Here is a 23109-nt window from a genome sequence, read left to right on the forward strand (position 1 = left end):
TGCCTAAAAATCCCAGCCCGGAAGAAGAGGTCCGCCTAGAGCTGCTTCCACTGTTCAAACCGAATGCACGTGCGATAGTACCGAAAACACCTAGTTATAACAAAAGATGCAAAAGCGAGAACAGTTAACTGAAAAAACTACAGTTTACAAATATTTGCATAGGTACAGTTGTGTCCAATGCCAGATTGAGCGACTAAACTGCTGCGTTGGATTGCTGCGGTCGTAATGGACCAAACAAGTTTTGTGTTTCGGTACAGGGATATACCGCGGGAATCGTGTTACGAAACATTTTAATCGATGGAGCAATATGAAGCATACCATACGGACATACTTACCGGGAGACGAATATTGTGCATCCGGTCGACGACTAGCAGCGCGAATGTAAGGTGAATACGTATATTCCGGTTGCGCGTACTGCACACGTTGCGGCGAATAATATCGCGTCGACTGCGGCTGATATGTTGGTTGTTGGTACTGAAATTGTTGCGGTTGTTGATACTGAATTTGTTGTGCCGGTGGCTCTTGATACTGATTCTGTTGATACTGATTCTCCTGTTCTTCGTACTGGATCTCTTCTGATTGCTCAAGCTCTTGATATTGAACGGGCTGCGGCTGGGGTTGCTGATACTGCACTTGCGCGGGTGCTGGTTGATAAACACTCGATCGTTGGTTTGGAATAAATACTGGTGCTTGCGATCGTACCCCTACTACAGGTGCGGGTGATGGTTGTTCTGCAAAAGATGTTTACTTTGTCATAAAACAACATATTTTTGATTTCAATCATTCACACTTACTGCTTGCATCATTCACTACAACGTAATTTGGTCCATTTCCGTCAGAAAAAGCTGCAATGATAGACCAGTTTAAGCTTCACTTCGCTCTGCGTCCTCCAACGGGTCAAGCAACCTATTGAAAACTTACCAGCCGGAAGAATTTCTATGCCCGGCCCCGATTTCAATACCGGACTACCACAGCAAATACCAACGAGTGTCAAGGTGAAGATGGACCAAAAACTGTTATCGAAGGAAAACATGTTCGATACGCCAGCGTGCTCTCATCTAAATGAATGATAACGGTTCGTTAGGCAAACTGTCGAGCACCCCATATCATCTGCAGATTAAAGATGAACTTTAAAAAATAGTGGGGATTGTAAAAGGAAGGAGCTCAAACCGGTTCGGTATTACTACCTCGTACACAGTCCCCAAAGTTAGGCAGGGTTTATGTTTAGTTTGTTGATGGTGTATCAAACTAGGTATATTAATTTACAATATTTTCGATCGTTATTTTCAATGGAACATTTTTATCGAGCAAGCAGGGCTGCACGCACTGTTTGTAAAGGTTCAGCAGTAGGATTTCACATGATCCGATGGCAAGTTACTACTAGTGTACTTAAATAGTTATCAATTTTTTTCAATCAAGACTTCAACACAGTGAAATACTTTCTTTCCGATACATTTTGAATGGTTTATAGTTGGTATGGTTTTCTCCATTATATGAAGAAGAATTGTACAATCAACGCGTTCTATAATAAATGATGTCTTTTCGACACCTCTATCAATCTTTTTTTTTTGTTTGTTGAACGTGGTTCATGTTTTGTTCTCCATTGTCCCACACTTTCATTTCGCAATATGACTGATTGTATGTTTAGCCGGAAGCAAGATGCATCCGGATGCATTATCAGGATGGACCCTTCATCCCTTGCATCCCCTTTGGCAAGGATTTCAAAAATGTGCACAGCCATTTTATGTGTGGCCTTGTGTGGCCTTGTGTGGGGTCGTGCTGAGAAAAACCCTCTTCCAGCTAAAAACAGGCTGATGCTCTCGCATGCGGGGATGATAACCGCCGCGTTCTATACATATATTGAAGGCAGAGTGCGAAATTTCCCTCTGAATGTCCGTGTCGATTTTTGTGGCCGTCGGACCGCACACCACGCCAAAATCCCTGAAATATGAAATGGTACCATAAATAATGTTTGTCCAAACGAAGGGGAAAAATTGCTTTTTCCTCTACTCACCACATGCAGCTGTGTGTCTTAGTAAAGGGCTCCCCAAATGAACCAAATCCATAAATATATTTTTAATCGTACGGTTGAAAGGTCCTATCCAAATCTGGGAACAACTGATCCTCTTAATACTGATATTGATCCTCTTCATACTGATAATCTTGATACTGGTCCTCTTCATACTCATACTGATACTGATCGTCCTGATACTGATCCTCTTCATACTGATCCTCTTCATACTGGTCCTCTTCATACTGATCCTCTTGATACTGATACTCTTGTTCTTCGTACTCTTGTTCTTCGTACTCTTGTTCTTCGTACTCTTGTTCTTCGTACTCTTGTTCTTCGTACTCTTGTTCTTCGTATTCTTGTTCTTCGTACTCTTGTTCCTCGCTCTCTTGTTCTTCGTACTCTATTTGTTCTGGTTGCTTAGGCCCTTGATATTGTGGCTGGGGTTGCTGATACTGCGGCTGCGACTGCGGCTGGGGTTGCTGGTACTGCGGCTGCGATTTCGGCTGGGGTTGCTGATACTGCGGCTGCGACTGCGGCTGAGGTTGCTGATACTGCGGCTGCGACTGCGGCTGGGGTTGCTGATACTGCGGCTGCGACTGCGGCTGGGGTTGCTGATTCTGCACTTGCGCGGGTACTGGTTGACTAACAGTCGCTCGTTGGTTTGTAATAATAAACGGGGCTTGCGATCGTACTCCTGATTCGGCTAATAATTTTTCTGCAAAAGTTGTTTACTTTGTCATAAAAGAACACATTTTTGATTTCCATCATTCACACTTACTGGTTGCATTATTCACTACAAGGTAATTTGGTCCACTTCCGCTAGAAAATTCTGCAACGATAGAACAGTTAAAGCTTCATTTCACTCTGCGTCCTCCAAACGGGTCAAGGAACCTAGTGAAACCTTACCAGCCGGAAGAATTTCTATGCCCGGTGCCGATTTCAATACTGGTCTACCACAGCAAATACCAACGAGTGTCAAGGTGAAGATGGACCAAAAACTGTTATCGAAGGAAAACATGGTCGATACACCAGCGTGCTCTCGTCTAAATGAATGATAACGATTTGTTTGGCAAACTGTGGAGTACCCCATATCATCTGCAGATTGAAGATGAACTTTAAAAAATAGTGGGGATTGTAAAAGGAAGGAGCTCAAACCGGTTCGGTATTACTACCTCGTACACAGTCCCCAAAATTAGGCAGGGTTTATGTTTAGTTTGTTGATGGCGTATCAAACTCTATTAATTTACTAGAAACCCTTCACGCAAATCTCTCGATCCCTCGAGGAATTTTGTCTCTCTCCGTGATCGTGGTTTGAGTTGAGGACTTGGGTCGCGAGTATTTATGAAAAAGGAGCATTCTTTATTTCAAGTTAGCAACATAACTAGTTTGGCTAGTTTCGTGCTGAAGCTCCACATTTAGCTTTGCTTTGTCGAAAGAATCTCCTTCTTATTGTCTAGAAATATAAATTTGTTAGGCGACATGCTATCACAAACGCCAACACGATAACTGTTTTGTGGTATTCAAATGTGATTACAGTCTCGCTGGTGAATCTAATTTGCATGGAAATTACACCCAGAACTGTTCGGTAGGATCAAAAACGTAGGGAACAAAAACGAAGATTTCTAGATCGATCTACTTGATCTTTCCGGTCTTCATATTTACCACTAGATGTATGCCTTATGCGTAACCGGATAGTGTTCTTGGAAAGGGGAGGGTCTTTTTGGGGCCAGCATGGAATGAGCATATCCTTTCTGTGAGATTGTGGAAGAGTGGAAATCACAGGAGAAAGATCGTAAACATTATACACTAGACACCATAGCCAAGAACCACAAGCACGTGACCCTATGTGGAATGTGAGTAGAACTTGATAAATTTAAATATACAAACGGTGTTGGTACTACTACACATAAAGGATACACTTGTTCACACAACTATGCTATAATAGATGTGACATTAGGGTAGTTTCTCCAAGTGGCCTCCGCAAATGTGATTGGTACGTGTGTGTGCTCCTGTTTCTTTCAAATGTCTCATACGCGATCAGCAAAGAAATAGAAATTGTCGGGGTTTTTGGGTTTTTTGTTTGTTTTTTTTTTATTATTTTTAATTCACTTTGTTGCTTACTCCATTAAATGTGTGTTTTGCTCCTGGTTTATCTTTACCACTTTTACTCGCAAATATTATGTGTGCTGGCGGTTGTTCTGTTGTTGTTGGCTGTGCGAGAGCGTGTTTTGCTGCTGTTGTGTACACCCGCTCTTAATCTCCCCTTGTAAAGTTAGATCACCGGTCCCCCTTTACAACAGCCAGCTGTTATTTGATTATCCCTTTGTTCCTGCGCGCCTCGATGCATATGGAGCATAATATGTCCATGCAGCAGTATTATGTCTTAATAAATACGTTGCTGTTCACACACATACACACACACACACACATACAAAACCATACGTTTCAGTCCGAGCCCACATCAATGTGCAAGGTATGTGGGAGGATGAAGCGTAACGCTGGTATGGATCCTTCCCTCCCCATCGACACAAGTACGATGTCCTTCTATTACACTTGGTGTAATGCCGTGTTACTTCCGCGTGGGAATGTTCGCCGTTTACGCGAAGGTTCTTTACGCGTGGTACGAAGATCACGCGTCAAGAGCAAAAACATCATTCAAACGATTCCGTCACGGAAGGGAGGAACGCATAACGAGGGCGAACGAGAAAGGTTGAAAGGGGAGAGTGGCGGGGGAACGCACGCGGGTGTGTGGATGTGTTTTTTGTTCAGTGGGTATTGAGTTCAGTTTTCGGCTGGAATCACACATCCATCCAATCCATATCACCATCGGCTATTATCGTCGTGTATCATCGTGTGTGTCGGTAAGAGGAAACGTCGTGTAAGGAAAGGGGGCTGCTGCAGTGTTCAGCACCACACCTTACTGCGCCGCCTTCTCAGCCTTGATGATCTCCGTGATGCCATCGTACATCTCCTTGACGGCCTGGAACTCGGTCAGTCCCATGCGGCGCTTGTTCGAGATGTCGTAGATGCCACCCTCAGCCTCGGAGTGTTCACCGCGGGTGCCACGGACCTGCAGGTTGTACTTGTCGGCGGTAGCCTCCAGCTTCGCGTAGTCCTTGGCCAGCTTCGGGACCTTAATGTGCACCGAGGCGCGGATGGTGGTGCCAAGGTTGGTCGGGCAGAAGGTCAGGAAGCCAAGACGGTCGTTGTGCGAGAACGGGATGCGCTTCTCGATGTCGTTGACGGCGGTCACCAGACGACGGTAGACCTGGCCGAGATCGCCACCCATCTGCATCGAGATGATGCGGAGATGGTCCTCCTCGTTGCACCAGACCAGGAAGGTCTTGTTGTCGTTGTGGTAGATACCGCGACCGGACGGCCAGAAGCGGCACGCGTTGGCGGCCTGCAGGAAGCGATCGCCCTCCTTGAACAGGAAGTGATCGTCGATCAGCTGCTGCTGGACGGCCTTGTCCATACCGGTCAGCGGGAAGAACTTGCCCTTCAGCTCACCCTCCAGTCCGGACAGGGTGGAGGAAACCTTCTCCTCCATCTCCTTGTACTGGGCCTCGGTCAGGCAGGGGTTGAATGGGTAGCCCTCCATCGAGCGACCGCAACGGACGCGGGTCGACACGACGTACTCGCCGGTCGGGTCAACGTTGCTAAAGGCATTCACATCACCGAAGTCACGGGCCGGGTGCTTGTCGGTCTTCTTGAAGCCCTTGTGGTAGTCCTCAATGATCGGGTCGAACAAATCGGCGAACACGGTGTACGACTCAGCATCCGGAGCGTAGATGCCGACGCCGGAATCTGGGTTCTCGAAACCTGGGGAAAACACGCAGACCGGGGAATTAGTCGCGTTCAATCGGATGGTGGAAGTACAAGAACACGAAACCTACCAGATTGGACGCAGTCCAGCAGAGTCGAGCCGAAGGAAGTCTTCTTGTTCTTCAGAGCATCGAAGACCTCCTTGGTCAAGTACTTCTTCAGCAGGGACTTGGAGTCCGAGGCAGCCAGCTTGGCGAAGCCAGCCTCCATCTTTTCCAGTACAGCTGCGTCAACCATGGTGTCTGATTTGTTTCTGCTAGGACGAAATTAACAACAGAAAAACGGGATACGAAATTACAATTAGTTCTACGCGGGTGGTTTCGATCGTTATTTTCAATGGAACATTTTTATCGAGCAAGCAGGGCTGCACGCACTGTTTGTAAAGGTTCAGCAGTAGGATTTTACATGATCCGATGGCAAGTTACTACTAGTGTACTTAAATAGTTATCAATTTTTTTCAATCAAGACTTCAACACAGTGAAATACTTTCTTTCCGATACATTTTGAATGGTTTATAGTTGGTATGGTTTTCTCCATTATATGAAGAAGAATTGTACAATCAACGCGTTCTATAATAAATGATGTCTTTTCGACACCTCTATCAATCTTTTTTTTTTGTTTGTTGAACGTGGTTCATGTTTTGTTCTCCATTGTCCCACACTTTCATTTCGCAATATGACTGATTGTATATTTTGCCGGAAGCAAGATGCATCCGGATGCATTATCAGGATGGACCCTTCATCCCTTGCATCCCTTTGGCAAGGAATTCATCAATGTGCACAGCCATTTTATGTGTGGCCTTGTGTGGGGTCGTGCTGAGAAAAACCCTCTTCCAGCTAAAAACAGGCTGTTGCTCCCACATTAGGGAATGAGAACCGCCGCGTTCTACACACATATTGAAGGCAGAGTGCGAAAATCCCCTCTGAATGTCCGTGTCGGTGCCGGTGGCCGTCCGACCGCACACCACTTACCTCGACAAAAATACCATCGAGTTTGATACACACCCTTCGCCACCGTTGGCCGCATCGGCATCGGTTCCCGCCGTTCCGGCCGCTGTTTCATTCTCTACCACCTTACTGTCCTTCTTGTCCTTCGAGGCGCATCCACCCATTTTGTTGCTTGCTGTATGTGTCGGTGATGGTGATGGTGGTAGTACTAGTGCCGCAGTCTTCGGCCGCTGTTGGTTTGAGCAGTATTGTCTCGAGTCGGTTCGAGATCGAATTTGTGTTGGTCCCTTGCAATCGCTTATCGTTACACTACCTATGTCGCGCTTACTACTACTAGTACTTCGTTGTTGGAATGTCCTTCCGAGCTGACAGGTGCCTGTATCACACGATGCACCGGTTCGGACAGCAAGGTTAAAGACGAAACGTAATCTGATCGCCACCTTTTCTTTGGAATTTGTAAGAAGATCGTGTCTCTGTTCGTTCGACGATCAAATGCAACAAGATGCCGAAACCACTTTGGAAGAATGCTTCGAAGGAATGTTGTGCGTGTAGATGATGAACACTGGTTGGGTGGTAGAGTATTGTGTGTGTGGAATCGGTTGTCCCTTTAAAGTGAACACACCCACTAGAGTAAGCTTATGTTGTAGAAGTTAAGTTGTGTTTGCCGCTTTGCACTAATTCACTACATCAGTAAAAATGCACTCTCAAAAACTGGTTTAGTCTTTTTGGTTTAAGTTGAATCACGGTTTAGAAATGTTGATCACCGTTGGAAGGGAGGCGCGCACGGGAACTGAATACTACACCTAATAATAAAGTGCTACCCCCTCGACGTGAGTCTTTGGCTGATGGTGCTGGTGGTTGCTGTGAACCAGAAGATTCGTTAATGCATTACTACCTAGTTAGTTCCACTTAATTGAGTTTTCATTTTCCCTTCACTTAAAGGATAATAAATCTAGTTTCATATATGGAAAATGCAAAAGTATTGCATTCCATGCAAACATCTTTCATTCAACTAAAGAGCTTCGTTTAGTTGTTGTTGCTGCTGTCAATCTTTTCCCCCGGAAGGCGTTGTTCGCCACACACAAAAAAAAACTATTGTATTTTCTCTCCCATTATTAAACCTTTCTCTTTTCCTCCACAGAGCACCAACACCAAAACGGAAAGATTCAACAGTCCCTTTGGTGTGTCCTTTTCAAATGTGCTGTTCCGTTCATGCTCACTAGGATGATACTTCTTGCTGCACCACGCAATAGGGCGCCCTTGTGAAACAAACACGCGCGCGCACGCACACAAATAACGAGCCGCCGCACCCTTTTTAAGGATGGAAAGGATATTTCTCACACAGCAAGCCGATATTGTGCGGATGGAGAAAAATCACCGTTACCCAGTAGGCAGACACGATCGTCGCGTGTTCGGTGAGTTTCTGAGAAATGGGACACAAATTATTTAACTGTTTGCGATCAAGATTGATCCTCAACGATCTAATAATGCTTTGAAGTCTCAATCACTAAGTAGTGCTTTCGATAAATGGTTATCATTCTACTAAAGCAGTAGCGTCCAATTCACTAACACACTAGCGCACTTGGAGCAACGGTTTACGACGCTATTTCTCCAGGGAATATGAAGATTTTCCTTGCGAAACGCATTTTTCATATCTGTTCGCTCTGATCTTAAACCCTCTTAGACACAATTTTAACACATCTGGTGAGATTAATTTTCCTTCAAGGGACACAAATTTTCTCCTTAATCCTTTCACTAGACTTTTCACCAAAAAACACACTGATCCCCGCGCTTAATGAAAAACTCATGCCTTACGTTTTTCCGTGTGCAAAAACACATGAAAATGCGCGCGCGAAAAACAGACACAAATTGGAATATTGGCAAACAAATGGGAAATTAGACTGTTTTGTGTGCTCTTTTTTTCATTTTCCGTTTGTTTGTAGCTCCCAAACAAAACACACGGGAAATTGCTGCTACTGCTGCTTCTTGGTGGGGGGGGGGGGGGTCGTAAATAACGAGCGCGCGCGAACAAGTTAAAAAACACAAAACGGTTGGCTTTTGCCGCGAGGACGCCGCACTAACAAACCGGATTTATATATCCTGCCGCACTAAGGACACGGGAAAGACAGACTTAGTTTAGTTCTGGGCCCGACTAACTCTATAATCCTGGTCCCAGGGTAAAAAAACGCGCGTCTCCCGTGCGTCTCTTCTAAAACTCAGTAGCTCTCGCACTCTCGCGTAACACACACTCACTCATTCACACGCGTACGTACAGAGGATCCTTTTTGGATGGGTGTATGTGTGGAAAGTGAGACAGAGAGGGTAAGCGTTGGAAAAGCGCGTGCGGTATGGCTGTTGCTATCATTAACATTGCACACAACGACAGATAACGAAAGGACGCTCTCTCAACACATGGCGCCCACCATGGAAATGCTTTGTATGTATGGAAGGATACGCTTTTCCATTAATTTTCATCTCTAACCTTCCTTCTATATTGTGCTTATTGTGTGAATCGATGGGAAATGTCCTAAGGACTAAACTCGGAATCGAGCTGGTCGTTGTATCCTTTTCTGGTTTGTTATTTGTTGCTACCGCCCAAACCCCAGTGCCCTGTGCCCTGTGCCCTGTGTGTGATAAAACTATTGGCGATGGGTCGCACACATTCTCCCGGAACACGGACACACAGCAGCAGCCGTGGTATGTCCCGGTCTTTATTTTCTCCCTAAAAAGGAAGCAACAGCGATCTTCCAACGAATTGTTCCCGTGTACGCGCGTGTCCCATACAGGAAAGGGAGATAAAGAAAGAGACAGCGAGAGAGAGAGAGAGCTAGTACGACACACATCAACGCACAACGTTAGTATAACTCGTGGGGTGAATAATCAAAGACGTCAGGATGCGCCAGAGTGTTGTGCCGATTCGGACCGTACGCATTTTTTTCTTTCGTTTTAGGAATGGCCCGCGGCAGCAGTTTGTCTAGGCGCGTCACCGGCATTGGCAAATAGGAGAGAATTGCGCACGCAAACACACATACTTGCATAGCAAGGATTATTACTGCACTGTCACCGAAACCGCAACCGACAGAGAGTAAGAGAGGGAGAGAGATAGAGAGCGCGTGTGTGTGATACAGATAAGGATAGACTGATTCTAAAGATAAAAGTTCAGATCTCTCTATTTCAATACACTCTGAAAATGGAGTGTTTTATCCTTTATGAATGTCCTTTTAGAGCAATCTCGCAATTTGCACAACTATCTGTAGATGCACTTTCGCAAGGTCGCTACACCCGGTACACTGATAGTGATGGTCACTGCTCTCGCGAAATCTCTACCTTCAGGCGCACTCTCCGGAGAGCGCAATGAACGACACACAATCCTCACAGCAGACAGGACAATGGCACAGGACAGGACACACGCGGTTTCCGCGTTTAAACATTATCCCTCTAACTTCCGGGTACACCCGGCGTTACCCTTAAGCGAATCCCTCGTCCAAAAGGACAAAGAAGGACATACCGGTCATTAGGTGTGTCCCTACAGCACACACAGACACACATGGCAAACGAAGATCCGCTTGCTGGCCTGTGACAAATTATTGAATTTATTCGATCCCTTCCCCTTGCACATTCGTTATGGATTTAACTTGCAATAAAAAAAGTTTTCCTAACAGAAAGAGAGAGATAAGGAAATAAACAAATAATGTTGAAAAAGTTTGTAATTAAAAAGTTTCAAATATCTTTAGACTGATGTCAATATCGTTTGCTTTGAAAAGGTCGCAGAGATTGAGGGAAGGGTGATTTCCATAATAAGGAAACATTTGCTCCACGCAACCGCCACAGTACTGCTGTTTGAGGGTGTAAACAATTTGCGGTGATACCATGGAACCATGCCTAAAAGGGAAAGGGTCGGCCGTATCATGATATGGAGACGCGCGCTTGACTGTGCTTTTGTGTCTTTTCCTCCCTCAAAGCAAACAAATGTGTATTCCTAGCAAAAGCGCAAGGATATTTTTCCCTCGCACGGTATGTACGCCACATCCATACACACACACACATAGTGAAGGGCCATTTCCCGCTTCAAATGGAGAGAACGTGCAGTGAGGCCATTAATAGAAACCGTGTTGGAAAACTTTTCACCTTCACGGTCGTAAACAAATCAACTATCAAAACCGATCCTTATTTCAAAACCCCCCGGGGAACATGGGAGGTGGAAAAGCCGAAAAGGAATGCAACAGCAATGCGATAAAAAATAAAGATAAACAACGATGAATGCCGCCAATGTTTTCGGGTGCCCCGTTTGGCAGTCACGCACAACTATCATGACCGGAAAAAAGGATACACCTGTTTATGTTTTTTAACCTCAGGTGCTAAAGGAAGAAAACAATAAAACGGACGTTGTAAAAGGATGATTTGTGTCCTAGGATAAAATTTTCTCACTGATGACGGCAGCGCCATCTAGCGGCGAGTAGCGCTATCCACCCGTGTTGGGTGCATTGCTTGCCAGATAATGGGAAATAAATTTTCTTTGTAAGGTTTTTCTATTGCCTTTTTCAGACGGCATAAAAGCATAAAAAACTTCATATTACTTTCTTTCTTCGTTTAATCTAAAAAATGGCAGTACAATGCAATATTTACTGTGTGAGCGAGAGCACACAGAATGGTAGAAGTTGTGCATATATACACTACACACTGGCTGTTTGCACAAGCCAATCGGTAAGGTACAATATTATCGCATAAAGACCAAGATAAGATCACATCAGCAGCTATGAATGTGCAAAAACATTTAACACAAGCGCACACAGTACAATTGTGATTTCTTCTTTTGATGGCCTTGTTGCTCCCATCCATATTTTGCCTTAATGATGTAAAATTCCACCAAATCGTATTTGTATTACTGCTTTAGAAAGAGTTACCGGCAGGACTATTAGTATTACAGAGTGTCATGAAAACTTTACCCGTCCGACTCATCATTCAGCTCGAAGTATCCACTCCAGTAGAGCCAAACGATGCCGATGCCGTACAGCGCGAAACCACCGTAGAACACCGTTAGGAACTTTCCCCGCCAACCGATCATGGGGTGTGTGTCGTGGGACTTATAACAAAACGTTAAGGGTTCAATATATTTTCACACGTTCGGTTCAAAACGTTCAAGTGAGGGAAGAACCACACCGCGCGTCGTCTAACAGTAGTTCCGTGCTGTTTCCGGAAGAAAGAGCACGCACACACGAACTTGTGCCACGCACACGTGAACCCCGTGCGAGGTCGATGCAATTACTGGAGCATGGGTTTGGTTTGGGGTGAGCAAAACTCTCCACCGATATGTGCCTATCTATTGGATGATGATCATGGTTAGGTGGGGAGTAGCGCAGCCGTGGTTTAAAAAAAACGGCCTACAATTATAATTGCGTGGACTCGGTGGGCTTGGTTTTCACTTTCCAGAAAGAAAGGATGGAAAAAGAGATGACGAGCAGAAAAGTTTATGGTTGAGATCAGCTTTCACTACTTCGGTCGATCGACGATCACATTGGGTTGTGATGAACTTCGGTTTGCGAGAAGTTGGTGGTAATGGTAGTGTGTTTACATAAACGAAAATAAGAAACACGCGTCACCACAATTTATAATAACAAAACCCCTTCGTATATATAGACACTAAAACTTTCTTTGATGTTGCACAATTTTTAATCACACATCGAAACAGGGAGACAGCAATTGTAACACCGGTCTATTTAGGACATTATCAAATGTTTCTTTCAAAACCCGATTGATGAATCACATTCTTTGTTTTGAGGAAGTATTCTAAACACAGCAGCTTCTAAACTATCGCCTTCTTGACCACTCTTGAGCCTGACTCTTTCCCTCTCTGTACCCGGGCAACTTGGACACAACTCTCGGACAACTCGCGACCCGCTACTCGAAGAAGCCGCACTTGTACACGCACGGATAGCGAAACATGGACTGACAAATTGGAGGCTCCAGCCCGGTACATACCCACACGGAGGGTACCCACCTCAGAAAGAGAGACAAGGTCCAACGCGCGAGATTCGAACCAGGTTCACGGTAGCGTGAAGAGACCGGGGAGGACCCTGTAAAAATCGGGGCAACTGTTTTTTGGGCAGCAAGTGCCCTCGGTCATCGTTTCCTCCCTCCTCCCGATCGTAGGCCGGGCGTCGCTAAGCTTAGCTCAGCTACACACGTTAGCTCATTTCTCTCTTCCCAATCGGCACACACCATTGTTGGGTCTTGGCATCCCCTGTGTGTGTCCTTATCAACCGCACCGCATAACGACGTCTTGCAAGAGTGTCGCGAGCGTATCGACGTGAGGTGGAGCCGAAAAGAATGGTGTGTGGTACGGCGTCCATCATCGCACATCGTTCTTATCGGAGGTGTTGCACGCCGAACGGGTTGTTGATTTGGCCGGAGCGCGTCGTGTCGGGTCCGTATAAGTACCGGTCGGGAAGAAAAGGCATAGAAAAGCTTATTAACTCTTCCCCACTTCAATGTTTGCCATCATGTATCGATAGCACTCAATGCGAGGGGACGACCCACATGTCAATAGGGTGGGTGGCATAATAACGTGCACTTAAAGACCACAAAGGGATTTGTGTTTGCCTTGGTTGTGTGTGCTTTTGGGGATATTTTTCTGTTCCTTTTTCTAGCTTTCGGGGTGTATCTTAAGTTATCACCCTTGTATAATATTGCCACAATGTTAGGCCCTTTTGTTTGGAAGGATAGAAAGGTGAGAGGGGAAGAGCTCCTATACAATTGATAACCGTCGTTTCTTGTGTGTGTTTTGACGTTGACGTTATTCTCGTAATATTACAAGCCACAAGCTTTCACACGGTGTACTAATACAGATTTCAACACCGAAGGAAGAAGAATAAATTGATTGTTCTTCTCTTTATCTCGTTACAGTCAGCACTCGTGTGATCATTTTTTGGTGCTGTTACGCATAGGAACTGTTACCCAATCAATCAGGATGATAATCGCGACCGGTACAGACGAGAACAATAATGCCCTCTCGCGTCGCATGGGGCACGGGATCGGTGATAAAGGTAAGGGTGGTATTAAAATTTATGACTAATCAATTTAATTGATGGCTTGTCTATGCGCATATGACGAATGAAATGCAACCCCAAGGAGGTACGCGAAAACCGCACTGATAACATATCAACCATTGTGTTTCCCCGCCCATCTCTTATTGCATATCAGCAACTACTCCCGATCATGTGTGTCTGATGGTATCGATAACATGTAAACGGGCTCCCCAAAAGAAAAAAAAGCCCACCATGACATTCACCTTCATCTGTTACAGCAAAGGTTAAACACATGTAATGGTCGTGTGTAACACGAGCGACCGTACCAGCCAGGGGAAAGATAAACAGTAACGAAATGCACTTTACACCACACACCACCACCATGTTTGTGTACTTTTATCATCAACGAGTCATAAATGTGAGATAAAGAGACTGTAAAGATAAAAAAAGCTATTATTTGCTTGCAGAAAACGTACAGCAAACGTACCAGCTGATGTTTGCAGCATGCAATATCGATGCAAGACGTGATAAGGAGCTTTTTTGGAAGGTAAAGGGTTAATGAGGAATGATAACGTTATGCGATTAGCGAATTTTAATTGATACGCTTTATAATACGGAACAAAAACAGCTTAACGCACGTGGTCCGTCATTAGTTGTTACAATTTGAATTACTGCTTTGTATCAGTTGCCGATAGATGGCGCTACAGTCGCCAGAGAGAAAGTCAACGATGCATATACGATGGGAAATGGATGTTATCTGATTTCTAATTTTCGTTCATCTGTTCATCTGTTTAGTAAAAACTATTTATATTTTTAAACAACAACTTGAAAATTTGAAACTGTGTTTTGTGGTTCGTCTATTCGCTCCTAATTTGTGGTCATACCCAGATAGATCTAATTTACCTGTCGTGCCGATAACCGTCGTCCCATGTAGACCGTTATATAATACACCGTTTACAAGCAATTATTTTTAAACGATCACAATTTCCCGCAGGGGTGGTTTTGTGTGCACTAGGAAAATAAACACCACAAATACCTACCCCTGTATGTCTTATTGCATGAATCCTTTATTCAATAAATTTTATCTACTGAATTGTGTTTGTACGCCTGGCCTTTCGGCAAGCAGTATCGAAAGAACATTGCCACACATACCACACACGCAACCGCGGCTTTAAAAATATATGCGGCTATTACTGTACAACAAATCGCGCACATGTTGTTAGAAACATAAAGTGGTGCTGCTTCACATGTGAGGCTTGATTTATTTCCTTCTTATTTTCGGCAATCCCTCCCTCAAAAGAGCGTTAGGTGGTTGTTTACCGATCTGCTAAACGCCTTGTGTGGCTTTTAACAGATTGTTTTATTATCATTATCCATTTGTTTACTCGATATCTCAAACTGTTTGAAGATTTTAGTGTCAAACAGAAAGAAGAATAATTAATGTGAGTGGTAAATGAAAAACTGTACCATGCCTCTTGTAGTTAGAACTTTTCTTTTATAGAATACAATCGATTACATTATCGTACCTTTTATCATACCAAAAACATATTTCAACGGGAGCTTCGTTTGGTGGAGAAGCAATAGCTGTAATAAGTTAATCAACACAAAATGGGACTAAATTTACATCAGTCACGCGGCTTTCCTCCCCCGTAGGAAAACGTGTTCGTGTCAGAGCAACACAGAAGTAATAGATCAAGGTAGAGCATGATGAAGTAGACACGTTTAACTTTTTTTGGATTTGTTATTTTAATGGACATTTTAATTGATCAAATCCTGAGCATGTGTACCTTAACTCATAAGGCAAACTGCTTTTTATGTGTTCTATATTTCGATAAATATCTTTATCTTATCAATTTTGGAGCTAAATAAATTCTTCTATCGTGTCTTGTGGTGGCATACTGACTGCTGCTGCCTGCAACTATTATTCATCCCGTCTAGCGGACCAATTGAAACAATTGAAGTCATTCGAAACAGGCCGCAACATTCAGCACACATTTGCTAGAAAGCTAAATGAATCTTTTCCTGCGACTGGCTGCAAATTATGCAAACACTGCACAGACTTGGCTATGCGTATTCATCACATTCGCACACGGTAAACGAGTTGTTTATGCAGCTATTCTGTGCCGCAAGTTGCGATAGATAAAACAGCACTACAAAATGCACCGTGTGTTGACGAAAGACGAGAGAGTATTCAAATGTTATTGCGGTAAAATATTCACCAACATTGCAAGACAAACAGAAGTATCCACATCCATCGCTTAGTGAGTTCCACACGTTTTGGGCGGGCAATTGATTGCTCAATTAGAAAGGAAGTGGAATTGCTTCTCTTGTCCATATTTCCGACACAGGGAATGCTATAACAGTTCTTCTAAGCTTCTAGAAACTTCCATCTAAATCAGCAAACCGTTGTGTTTTCTGCGAGGAGAGAATGGATAATCGGGAGGGCAAAATAAAAAATACATAAAATATATATGTCACTTGCACGAGAGTGGCCACACACAAACACACCCGAAGAGCGGGAAGATTGTCGCCGAGAACGAGCAATTTATAAATATAATCTTCTGCCTTCAGCTAACTATAACAGATGCGATCTCAACGACAGTCGGATCTGTTGAGCTATTCCTCCTGATTGACGATCGTATGTGATCTCTATTCTAAGTTTACAATACTGCTGCTGGCTTGAGATAATAAATTTTACCCCCTGCCAGACCAAGTTACATAACACATGAGGTCTAAGAAAATGTCTTTTTTTCTAGCTTTGTAGCAATAGAAGGGTTTACAGGAGTTTAAAATAAAAGAAATTCGAGCGAAAATAAAATCTTGGGAGACTTCATCCTTTTAGAAAAAATTAACTCAAATGCATCAGCAATATGATGGCTCTGAAATGGCAACATTATAAACTTAAGTTATCGCTCTGGAGTGCATAAAGATCATCATGAAATTAACAGATGGTTGCATAAGCAAATCATACGCACAGAAGTGGTTTCATATATGCGCACAAAAGCAAGACACATTTACAGGAAACGTCTATTTAGAACCAGAGACGTGGTTGGGGACTGTATTTTTTTTTTCGCTTGTTCCCTTCGCTTTTACCTTTTTCCCATATCTTATTTAGAATCTGGAAAATGTTGTGCACACATTGAATGCTTCACTGATCAAATGGGCCAGCACGTACTTCATCTGATTGTTGTGCTGCTTTATTCCAGCGTGGAATGTCTATCAATCATATGACATGATACGGAATGTGGACGAGATGGTAATGGAGAAAATCCATTGGGTCACCCGCCACACCAGAATGGGTTGGAATTTGCTGCACTCTGACAGATATATTCTAATGCTCATCTACAATCGTACGTGTACGTGTAAAGTTACATAATATACATGGTTGCATGCGAAGGTGCAGAGGGTCGCACCCATGATCCAATTGTGGAGCAAAATTAAAAAAAACCCCAGTAGAGTAGATAATATTTCAAACAATTCGTTCGCCCTTCTAAATACAGGAAAGTTCCACCATTCTTGGTGCAAATTCATTTATCGGAGTAATTTACACAAACGATGCAAATATGCTGGTTATAATTGGTCTGCACTAGAATTATTCTTTTTGAGGGTTATTTCCACAAAAACACAGGGGTTGATACTATTAGTATCCTCCACACAGCTTTTGCAGGAATTTTCCATTCAATTAGAGAGATAAACAGAGCTTTATCTTCAAGCTGAGTAACTCATTATTATTAGTCACATTCAATAGTTTAAAAAATTGTTCAATTGAAGATGCTAAACTTTTGTGTTTGCTTGTTTGTTGCACAAGCAACCGAACATTCCCCCAAAGAACCCGGGATGCTGGTGTGAATCGCAACAACTCGCTTTGCTTTAGGAGATAATTATGCGAGAAATTCAGAGATGACTTCTGAATGTCCCCTATCCGACATCTCCGACGATTGCATCATCTTCTCATCAGGCAGGCATGCGGAGAGTAAAATGGGCAATTATTTGTTAAAGCAAATCAACACAGCAATGAAACACACACTCGCGTGCAAAAAGTAAGTTCTGGATAGGGAATTTTCAAAATGCATAGGCACATGGTATTACCGACAAACTGTGCATTACCCAAGTATATTAGCGAACCATTTTGAAGTGCTTTCGCTAACGTTAAGCATAATAAGGCGCCTGTTTGCTCTTGGAGAGTTATTCGGAAGGCAGCGGTAACATAATCCAGCGTGGCCTTCTATCTGAATCTCCAGTGGTTAAAACACACACACACGTTGGGATTTCTTCTAAAAGGAACTGTGTTAAAGGGGAAGGCAAGCAATAGCAATTGAAAAAGTTAGCATACATCGGGACGGTTATTTTAGTTAATTCAATTCAGTGGAAGGGAGTGAAAAAGCTTTCGAAAAACATTCTTGCATACATTATCGAAAATATCTCACATTTCCAAATCTCTGCATGGTTATTCTTGCTTTAAGTAATGTAATATGCATAAGAGTTATTTTAGTACGGCACTTTATAAACCACAATCAGTTCGATAGCACAAAACCGCTGAATAATGAAATAATGTACTACTCGGGGTCATTCCTTCCCTACATTATAGGCTAACTATTCAAGGTTTGAACGAAGCCACATGTTTGCTGTTCTCACGAACCAATTCATCACCAAGAGAACACATTCGGACATCAGACACTGGCGCTAAATGATCCAATTTCCGGCTGTATTTCATGCCTTCGGCTTTGCAGCTGAGTTACAGCTGTCAGCAGTGCGCCAGGGAGTGGATAGGGAAATATGAAACTTTTCCCCGGGGAATGTGTCCTAGATTCCAGTTGCCGTTTTGATTACGTAAAATCAAATTGCTGCCTAACAACTTCCTGCTCCCGCCCACCCCCATCACGTGTCACATCCTTCCGATCGTTATGTTCTATGGGCGAACTTGCATCCAAAGCTTTTGCAAAGCTTTTTAACGCTCTACTTCTTCCTGACTCTACCAACCGACGACGAGGGTGGTTTTACATCGTTTCGCAACTTACGTAACAGTAGATGTTTTCATTCGCTTGTTTTTTCTTTTGCATAAATGATATCCTTTCCCACGTACATAAGTTGAACCTTCCCATCGCTATAACCTACATTTTGTACGTTGAATCCTTTTCCGAAAGAGCGTTTCTCTCTCTCACACATCCGCTAGTCAACTATAGCCAACAAGCGCACTATAGCAGATGTATAAATAGTTACGCAACAGTACACACCTCCAACACACGAAGTGGAAAACAGGAAACGGAAGAAACCATGCTATATTTATGGCAAAATACAGCGTGCAATAGAAGCCCTACTACAAAAGCAAGCAGAACGACTCCTACTATTATTTCGCTTGCTTTCTTTCTGGCTCGGAAAAAGTGGTGGCGATGGTGACCTTGAACTCGAAAATTCGCAACCACCACACACCTTTCCTCTCCACAGCTCTCTGGTGTGTGAAGCTGCTGTTAGGTAACGCAAGATGGCGAATAGGATGCTGCGCAACATTTTCCAGCGCGACCGAGATGCCGTAACATCTTTTTCGCCTCTCTGTTGGATTCTGTTGTGTGGTTGCTATGGGGACGCGGACTGTGTGTGTGTGTGTGGTGCACTTTTGCGGGAAAAAGGGAGAAACATTTTCCCCCCGCACATGCGATCGATGGATTGCAGTGTGCTGCTAAAAAGCTCGGACCGACCACGTGACTTGAATATATTGGATTTTCTTCTTGCCCTACGAAAAAAAATTGTGCATTGTCGTTACTTTCAAGATAAGTAAGTAAAAGGTATGTGGCTTAGTATTTATAAATTCTTACAAACATTACCTAATCGAAAATGAGCATCGTAATTGAGGAGACGAAGTGTATGACGGGTGTAGTAATGTTTCCGCTGCTGATGATGATGTTCGTGTGCTGATGCATGTCCAACGTGTCGTTGCAGTCGAGTCAGGTTGCCTATTGTATGCAAAGTGCTTCTTCCGCCGAAAGTACTGAAGAAACTGGAAGCCTCTACCCATCCGTTCCGGCAACCTTACAAGCGTCATCATCATCATCATCATCGAGTTTTCTTTGAGCTTCTTTCCCCCCCCCCCCCCCCCCCCCCGTCGTCACCACCGAGGGTTTAATTTTCCCGCGATTCTTTCACTAGCAGGAAAATCAAGAAGAAATGTATCTTTTTCTATCTCTATCGAATTTTCAGATCAATTGTGTTCACGTCACTTCACAATGGAACACCGTTTTGTGTTTGTGGTGTGGTGCGTTGTGTGTGAAAAAAGTTGGCTTCTTGAGGGCTCCAAGAAAATGCGATACATTTATTTTGGGGGTATGAAAAATTATTCCCACCAAACACAACAGGGACTGCGCCGTGCCGTCACCGACCGAGACTTTCATATCATTTTGCAACCGGAATAAAATTCGCAACCGGAAGCGGGTAATTGTCTGTCTTCTTGCGTCGGTCCAGTTCAAGCTAAAATGGGCAGAGGAAGTAGGCAGGCATAAGAACACAATTTCTTTGCAATGGCTTGTTTTTTTTCGCTGCTTTTACTGTTCCTTCCTTTGCATGATCTTATTTGGCGACCATCGGGTATTTTCTCTGTTCTCTGCTTCGTCGTACTGATCGAAGAGGCGTAGGGAAGGAAGATTTGCCATGAGGCGTTTTTTTTTTTCTTGTTGCAAAATTTCGCTTTTCCTTTACACGTCGTTTACTGGAAAAGCAATCGATTGTAGGAAGTAAAATTCATATCCACTCTGACGCGGAATCGGGGGCAACGAACTGACGAACAATGACCGGTATTCAACGGTTACACTGACGCCGTTTTGTTCTTGCTGTAAAATTGCATTTCGGCAGAACCCCGTCGAGCACAAATTTTCGATTCGATTTCATCATTCCCGCCGTAAGCAAACGTGTTTGTTAACGACGCTCTGGGTACGTGAAAACCGTGGTCACATTTTACCACGAGACACGCTACCAAAACCACACCACACTACCACCATTGCATGCCGCGCACACACACGAAGAACTCAACGGCGCGGTTTTGCCCTCACAAACCAATTGACGTCCGACGACGATCGAGGCAAATTGGCTTTAAATTGAACGGAATGAAGCTAAATAAACAGGTTTATGAGTCAGAAAAGACGCGGCCATCATGGCATCGTACACGACCACACTACATAGCACACCAAGGGGGGGATAAAAAAAACACCGCACACATACACACGCGCGTTCACACAGTACAGAATTTTATGCAACTTTTTGTCGAAAATAAAACGCCGGCCGGCGCCATGCACGGAAACACGGTAGAAAATGTTTTCGATATTGAAGAAACGATGATGATGATGGCACACGACGAGTGGTTCAAGTAGAATAAAAAACCCAAAAATGACGCCGTTGACAATTTTCACAACCTCTCACACACGCCCTCGGCCAATGCGAGCAATACGTGCTTATGTAACCGATTTGCAAACGATTTGCAAATGTGTCCTTCTTGTTTTATTTTGTCACAATTCGCACAATACGATACGATCAACTAAAGTCTCAATCTCTCGGCAGAAGAGTCACTTATCCTTCGAGTTCTTCAATCATATTTCGTAACACATCTGCTTTCACACTTGGGATTTACTAGTAGAGTTTTGCCATCGGAAAATATAATAATCAAATCCTACTACTTACGCTTTACCAGTGCCGCCCTTTGCTTTGACAGGGGTTGAACTGCATCTTGAACGATCACCACCCAGCAGAGGCGAATGAGTCAAGTGGGCAGGGAAGGATTTCCGAACCGTCCGGGATAGGTAAAAAGGATACAATTTCCAGCAAGAACGCACCACAAAAACAAGCCTTCCTCCCATGTCATGACGGTGGTGTTCTATCCTTTCCCGCCCTTAAACTCATCCTCTTCGCCCCCGGGGGGTTTTGATTCGAACACACACGTTTTGGTTTCGCTGCTTCGGAACACTTGGAGGCTTCACTGACACAGTTTGCTGCTGCCCTACACCCTAAGGTAAGGGCTACCACCCAACGAGAGCTCACCTTTTTCCAACCGCCGAACTCAACGAGATTTCAAACGAAATTGAACAAGTGCGTGATCGCGGTGAGATGATTTTATTCCCAGCCAGGGGTCGAACTTCGGCACTGCGCTTCGCGATCGTTCCCACTTCGGCTTTTGTCATTTGCACCTGGTTGCGAGAGCGAGACGAAGCGAAAAACCACCCCAACCCGATACGTACGGTACGTCTCGCTCGCACATATTGCCCGAAGCGGATTTTGTTTCTCGCGGGCGCACTACTGCGCGTGGATACACGAACCGTCGTTTGTATGCGGGTTTTTGCATCCCCATTGTATATCTTCCGTTCCGTTCCGATTGGGGGTAAACAGGCGACACCGATGTTAAGGTGCTTCTAGACGGTGGCATTTTTAGTATTCGATATTGTGATAAATAAAAGGTGTTTTTAGTAATCAAAACTTTGATCGGGAACTCCATTAATGTTGTGGAATAATTCACTTCAATAGGAAAATATTAACGTTTGGCAATTGGTATTCAAACATGAACGGGATGGCTAAACAATTTGTTTAACTTTTCACAAATATTAGTACAGACATCTACTAAGAAGATTTCTCAAAGCCAAGCTTAGTGTTTTATAACCCAGAAGAAAAGGCTTCAGGACATGCGATTGCAGCGCTCAATTGTTTTATGAATAGTAGGGTATTTAGATGTTTTTGTATCACTTTTTTTCCCCTTAATCTCCTGGGGAATATAAGAAGTTCCATCAATCGATTACTCTAATTTTGAATGTATTTTTGCTGCTTTAATAGACAAGTAAAGCAATTGCAAATCAGTTAGCAATATGCTTTTTTATTGATATGATTTATGTGAGAAATTTATTCGTCTAACACAACTAAACAATTCGTCCAGTTATTAATTTTATAGCAATAAACTTTTGAAGGTGTTGTTACAAGAACATCAAAAAGAACATTTTATCTAAACAATTATATCCCAATATTTTACCTAAACTTCTTTTAAAAAAACATTCTCTCCATTCCTACCGTTTAGTACACAGCGTGTACTAGCTCCGTAACGCTCGAAGCCCACTACTTCGCATTATACACTCTGTTTTGCGTTATGCGACGAAATTGTTCGTTGTGTAAAGCGTTTGAATGTCGCGCTGAATGCAATACGATACCCAGAAAAGGATACCGTTGGCTCGTTCTCGCTAATCAGACTGTTAGCTGTGAGGATAAAACGCGTAACAGGGATAGAGAAAAGTTGCGTCAGTTGTATATGTATGATGCGCTAAGCTTTGAGAGC

The 23109-nt window shown here is 43.7% G+C and overlaps 3 protein-coding genes across 4 annotated transcripts; all 3 read right to left on the reverse strand.

The window, feature by feature from the left end:
* Window positions 1-1188, reverse strand: LOC125770583 (uncharacterized). The gene is made up of 3 exons (XM_049440318.1): window positions 922-1188; window positions 795-845; window positions 1-731 (listed from the first exon to the last, which is right to left on the reverse strand). The coding sequence occupies exons 1-3, from the start codon at window positions 1031-1033 to the stop codon at window positions 145-147; spliced, it is 750 nt and encodes a 249-aa protein (XP_049296275.1). The 5' UTR covers window positions 1034-1188; the 3' UTR covers window positions 1-144.
* A 65-nt stretch (window positions 1189-1253) lies between these two features.
* LOC125772209 (putative uncharacterized protein DDB_G0294196) lies at window positions 1254-3032 on the reverse strand. The gene is made up of 3 exons (XM_049443670.1): window positions 2921-3032; window positions 2793-2843; window positions 1254-2729 (listed from the first exon to the last, which is right to left on the reverse strand). Exons 1-3 carry the CDS (start codon window positions 3030-3032, stop codon window positions 2128-2130), a joined length of 765 nt encoding a protein of 254 aa, XP_049299627.1. The 3' UTR covers window positions 1254-2127.
* Window positions 3033-4086: 1054 nt separating this feature from the next.
* On the reverse strand, window positions 4087-21948 carry LOC125770580 (arginine kinase). 2 transcript variants are annotated; one of them, XM_049440311.1, is made up of 3 exons: window positions 21834-21948; window positions 5911-6092; window positions 4087-5836 (listed from the first exon to the last, which is right to left on the reverse strand). In XM_049440311.1, the coding sequence occupies exons 2-3, from the start codon at window positions 6074-6076 to the stop codon at window positions 4932-4934; spliced, it is 1071 nt and encodes a 356-aa protein (XP_049296268.1). In that variant the 5' UTR covers window positions 6077-6092; window positions 21834-21948; the 3' UTR covers window positions 4087-4931. The 2 variants fall into 2 exon arrangements, with proteins under 2 accessions (XP_049296268.1, XP_049296267.1); XM_049440310.1 differs by having other exon boundaries at window positions 5911-6095; window positions 21834-21927.
* Between the last annotated feature and the right edge of the window lie 1161 nt (window positions 21949-23109).

The sequence above is a fragment of the Anopheles funestus genome, chromosome 3RL (genome assembly GCF_943734845.2).
Source record: "Anopheles funestus chromosome 3RL, idAnoFuneDA-416_04, whole genome shotgun sequence".
Taxonomy (NCBI): Eukaryota; Metazoa; Arthropoda; class Insecta; order Diptera; family Culicidae; genus Anopheles; species Anopheles funestus.

Bases quoted from the DNA above. Each gene is read 5' to 3' on its own strand.
- LOC125770583 (XM_049440318.1), bottom strand. From the start codon at position 1,033: ATGTTTTCCTTCGATAACAGTTTTTGGTCCATCTTCACCTTGACACTC. The intron at 846-921 runs GTAAGTTTTCAA...CTATCATTGCAG, and splicing joins CATAGAAATTCTTCCGGCTG to CTTTTTCTGACGGAAATGGA. The intron at 732-794 runs GTAAGTGTGAAT...CATCTTTTGCAG, and splicing joins TGTAGTGAATGATGCAAGCA to AACAACCATCACCCGCACCT.
- LOC125772209 (XM_049443670.1), bottom strand. From the start codon at position 3,032: ATGTTTTCCTTCGATAACAGTTTTTGGTCCATCTTCACCTTGACACTC. The intron at 2,844-2,920 runs GTAAGGTTTCAC...CTATCGTTGCAG, and splicing joins CATAGAAATTCTTCCGGCTG to AATTTTCTAGCGGAAGTGGA. The intron at 2,730-2,792 runs GTAAGTGTGAAT...CAACTTTTGCAG, and splicing joins TGTAGTGAATAATGCAACCA to AAAAATTATTAGCCGAATCA.
- LOC125770580 (XM_049440311.1), bottom strand. From the start codon at position 6,076: ATGGTTGACGCAGCTGTACTGGAAAAGATGGAGGCTGGCTTCGCCAAG. The intron at 5,837-5,910 runs GTAGGTTTCGTG...TGTTTTCCCCAG, and splicing joins GCTGGACTGCGTCCAATCTG to GTTTCGAGAACCCAGATTCC.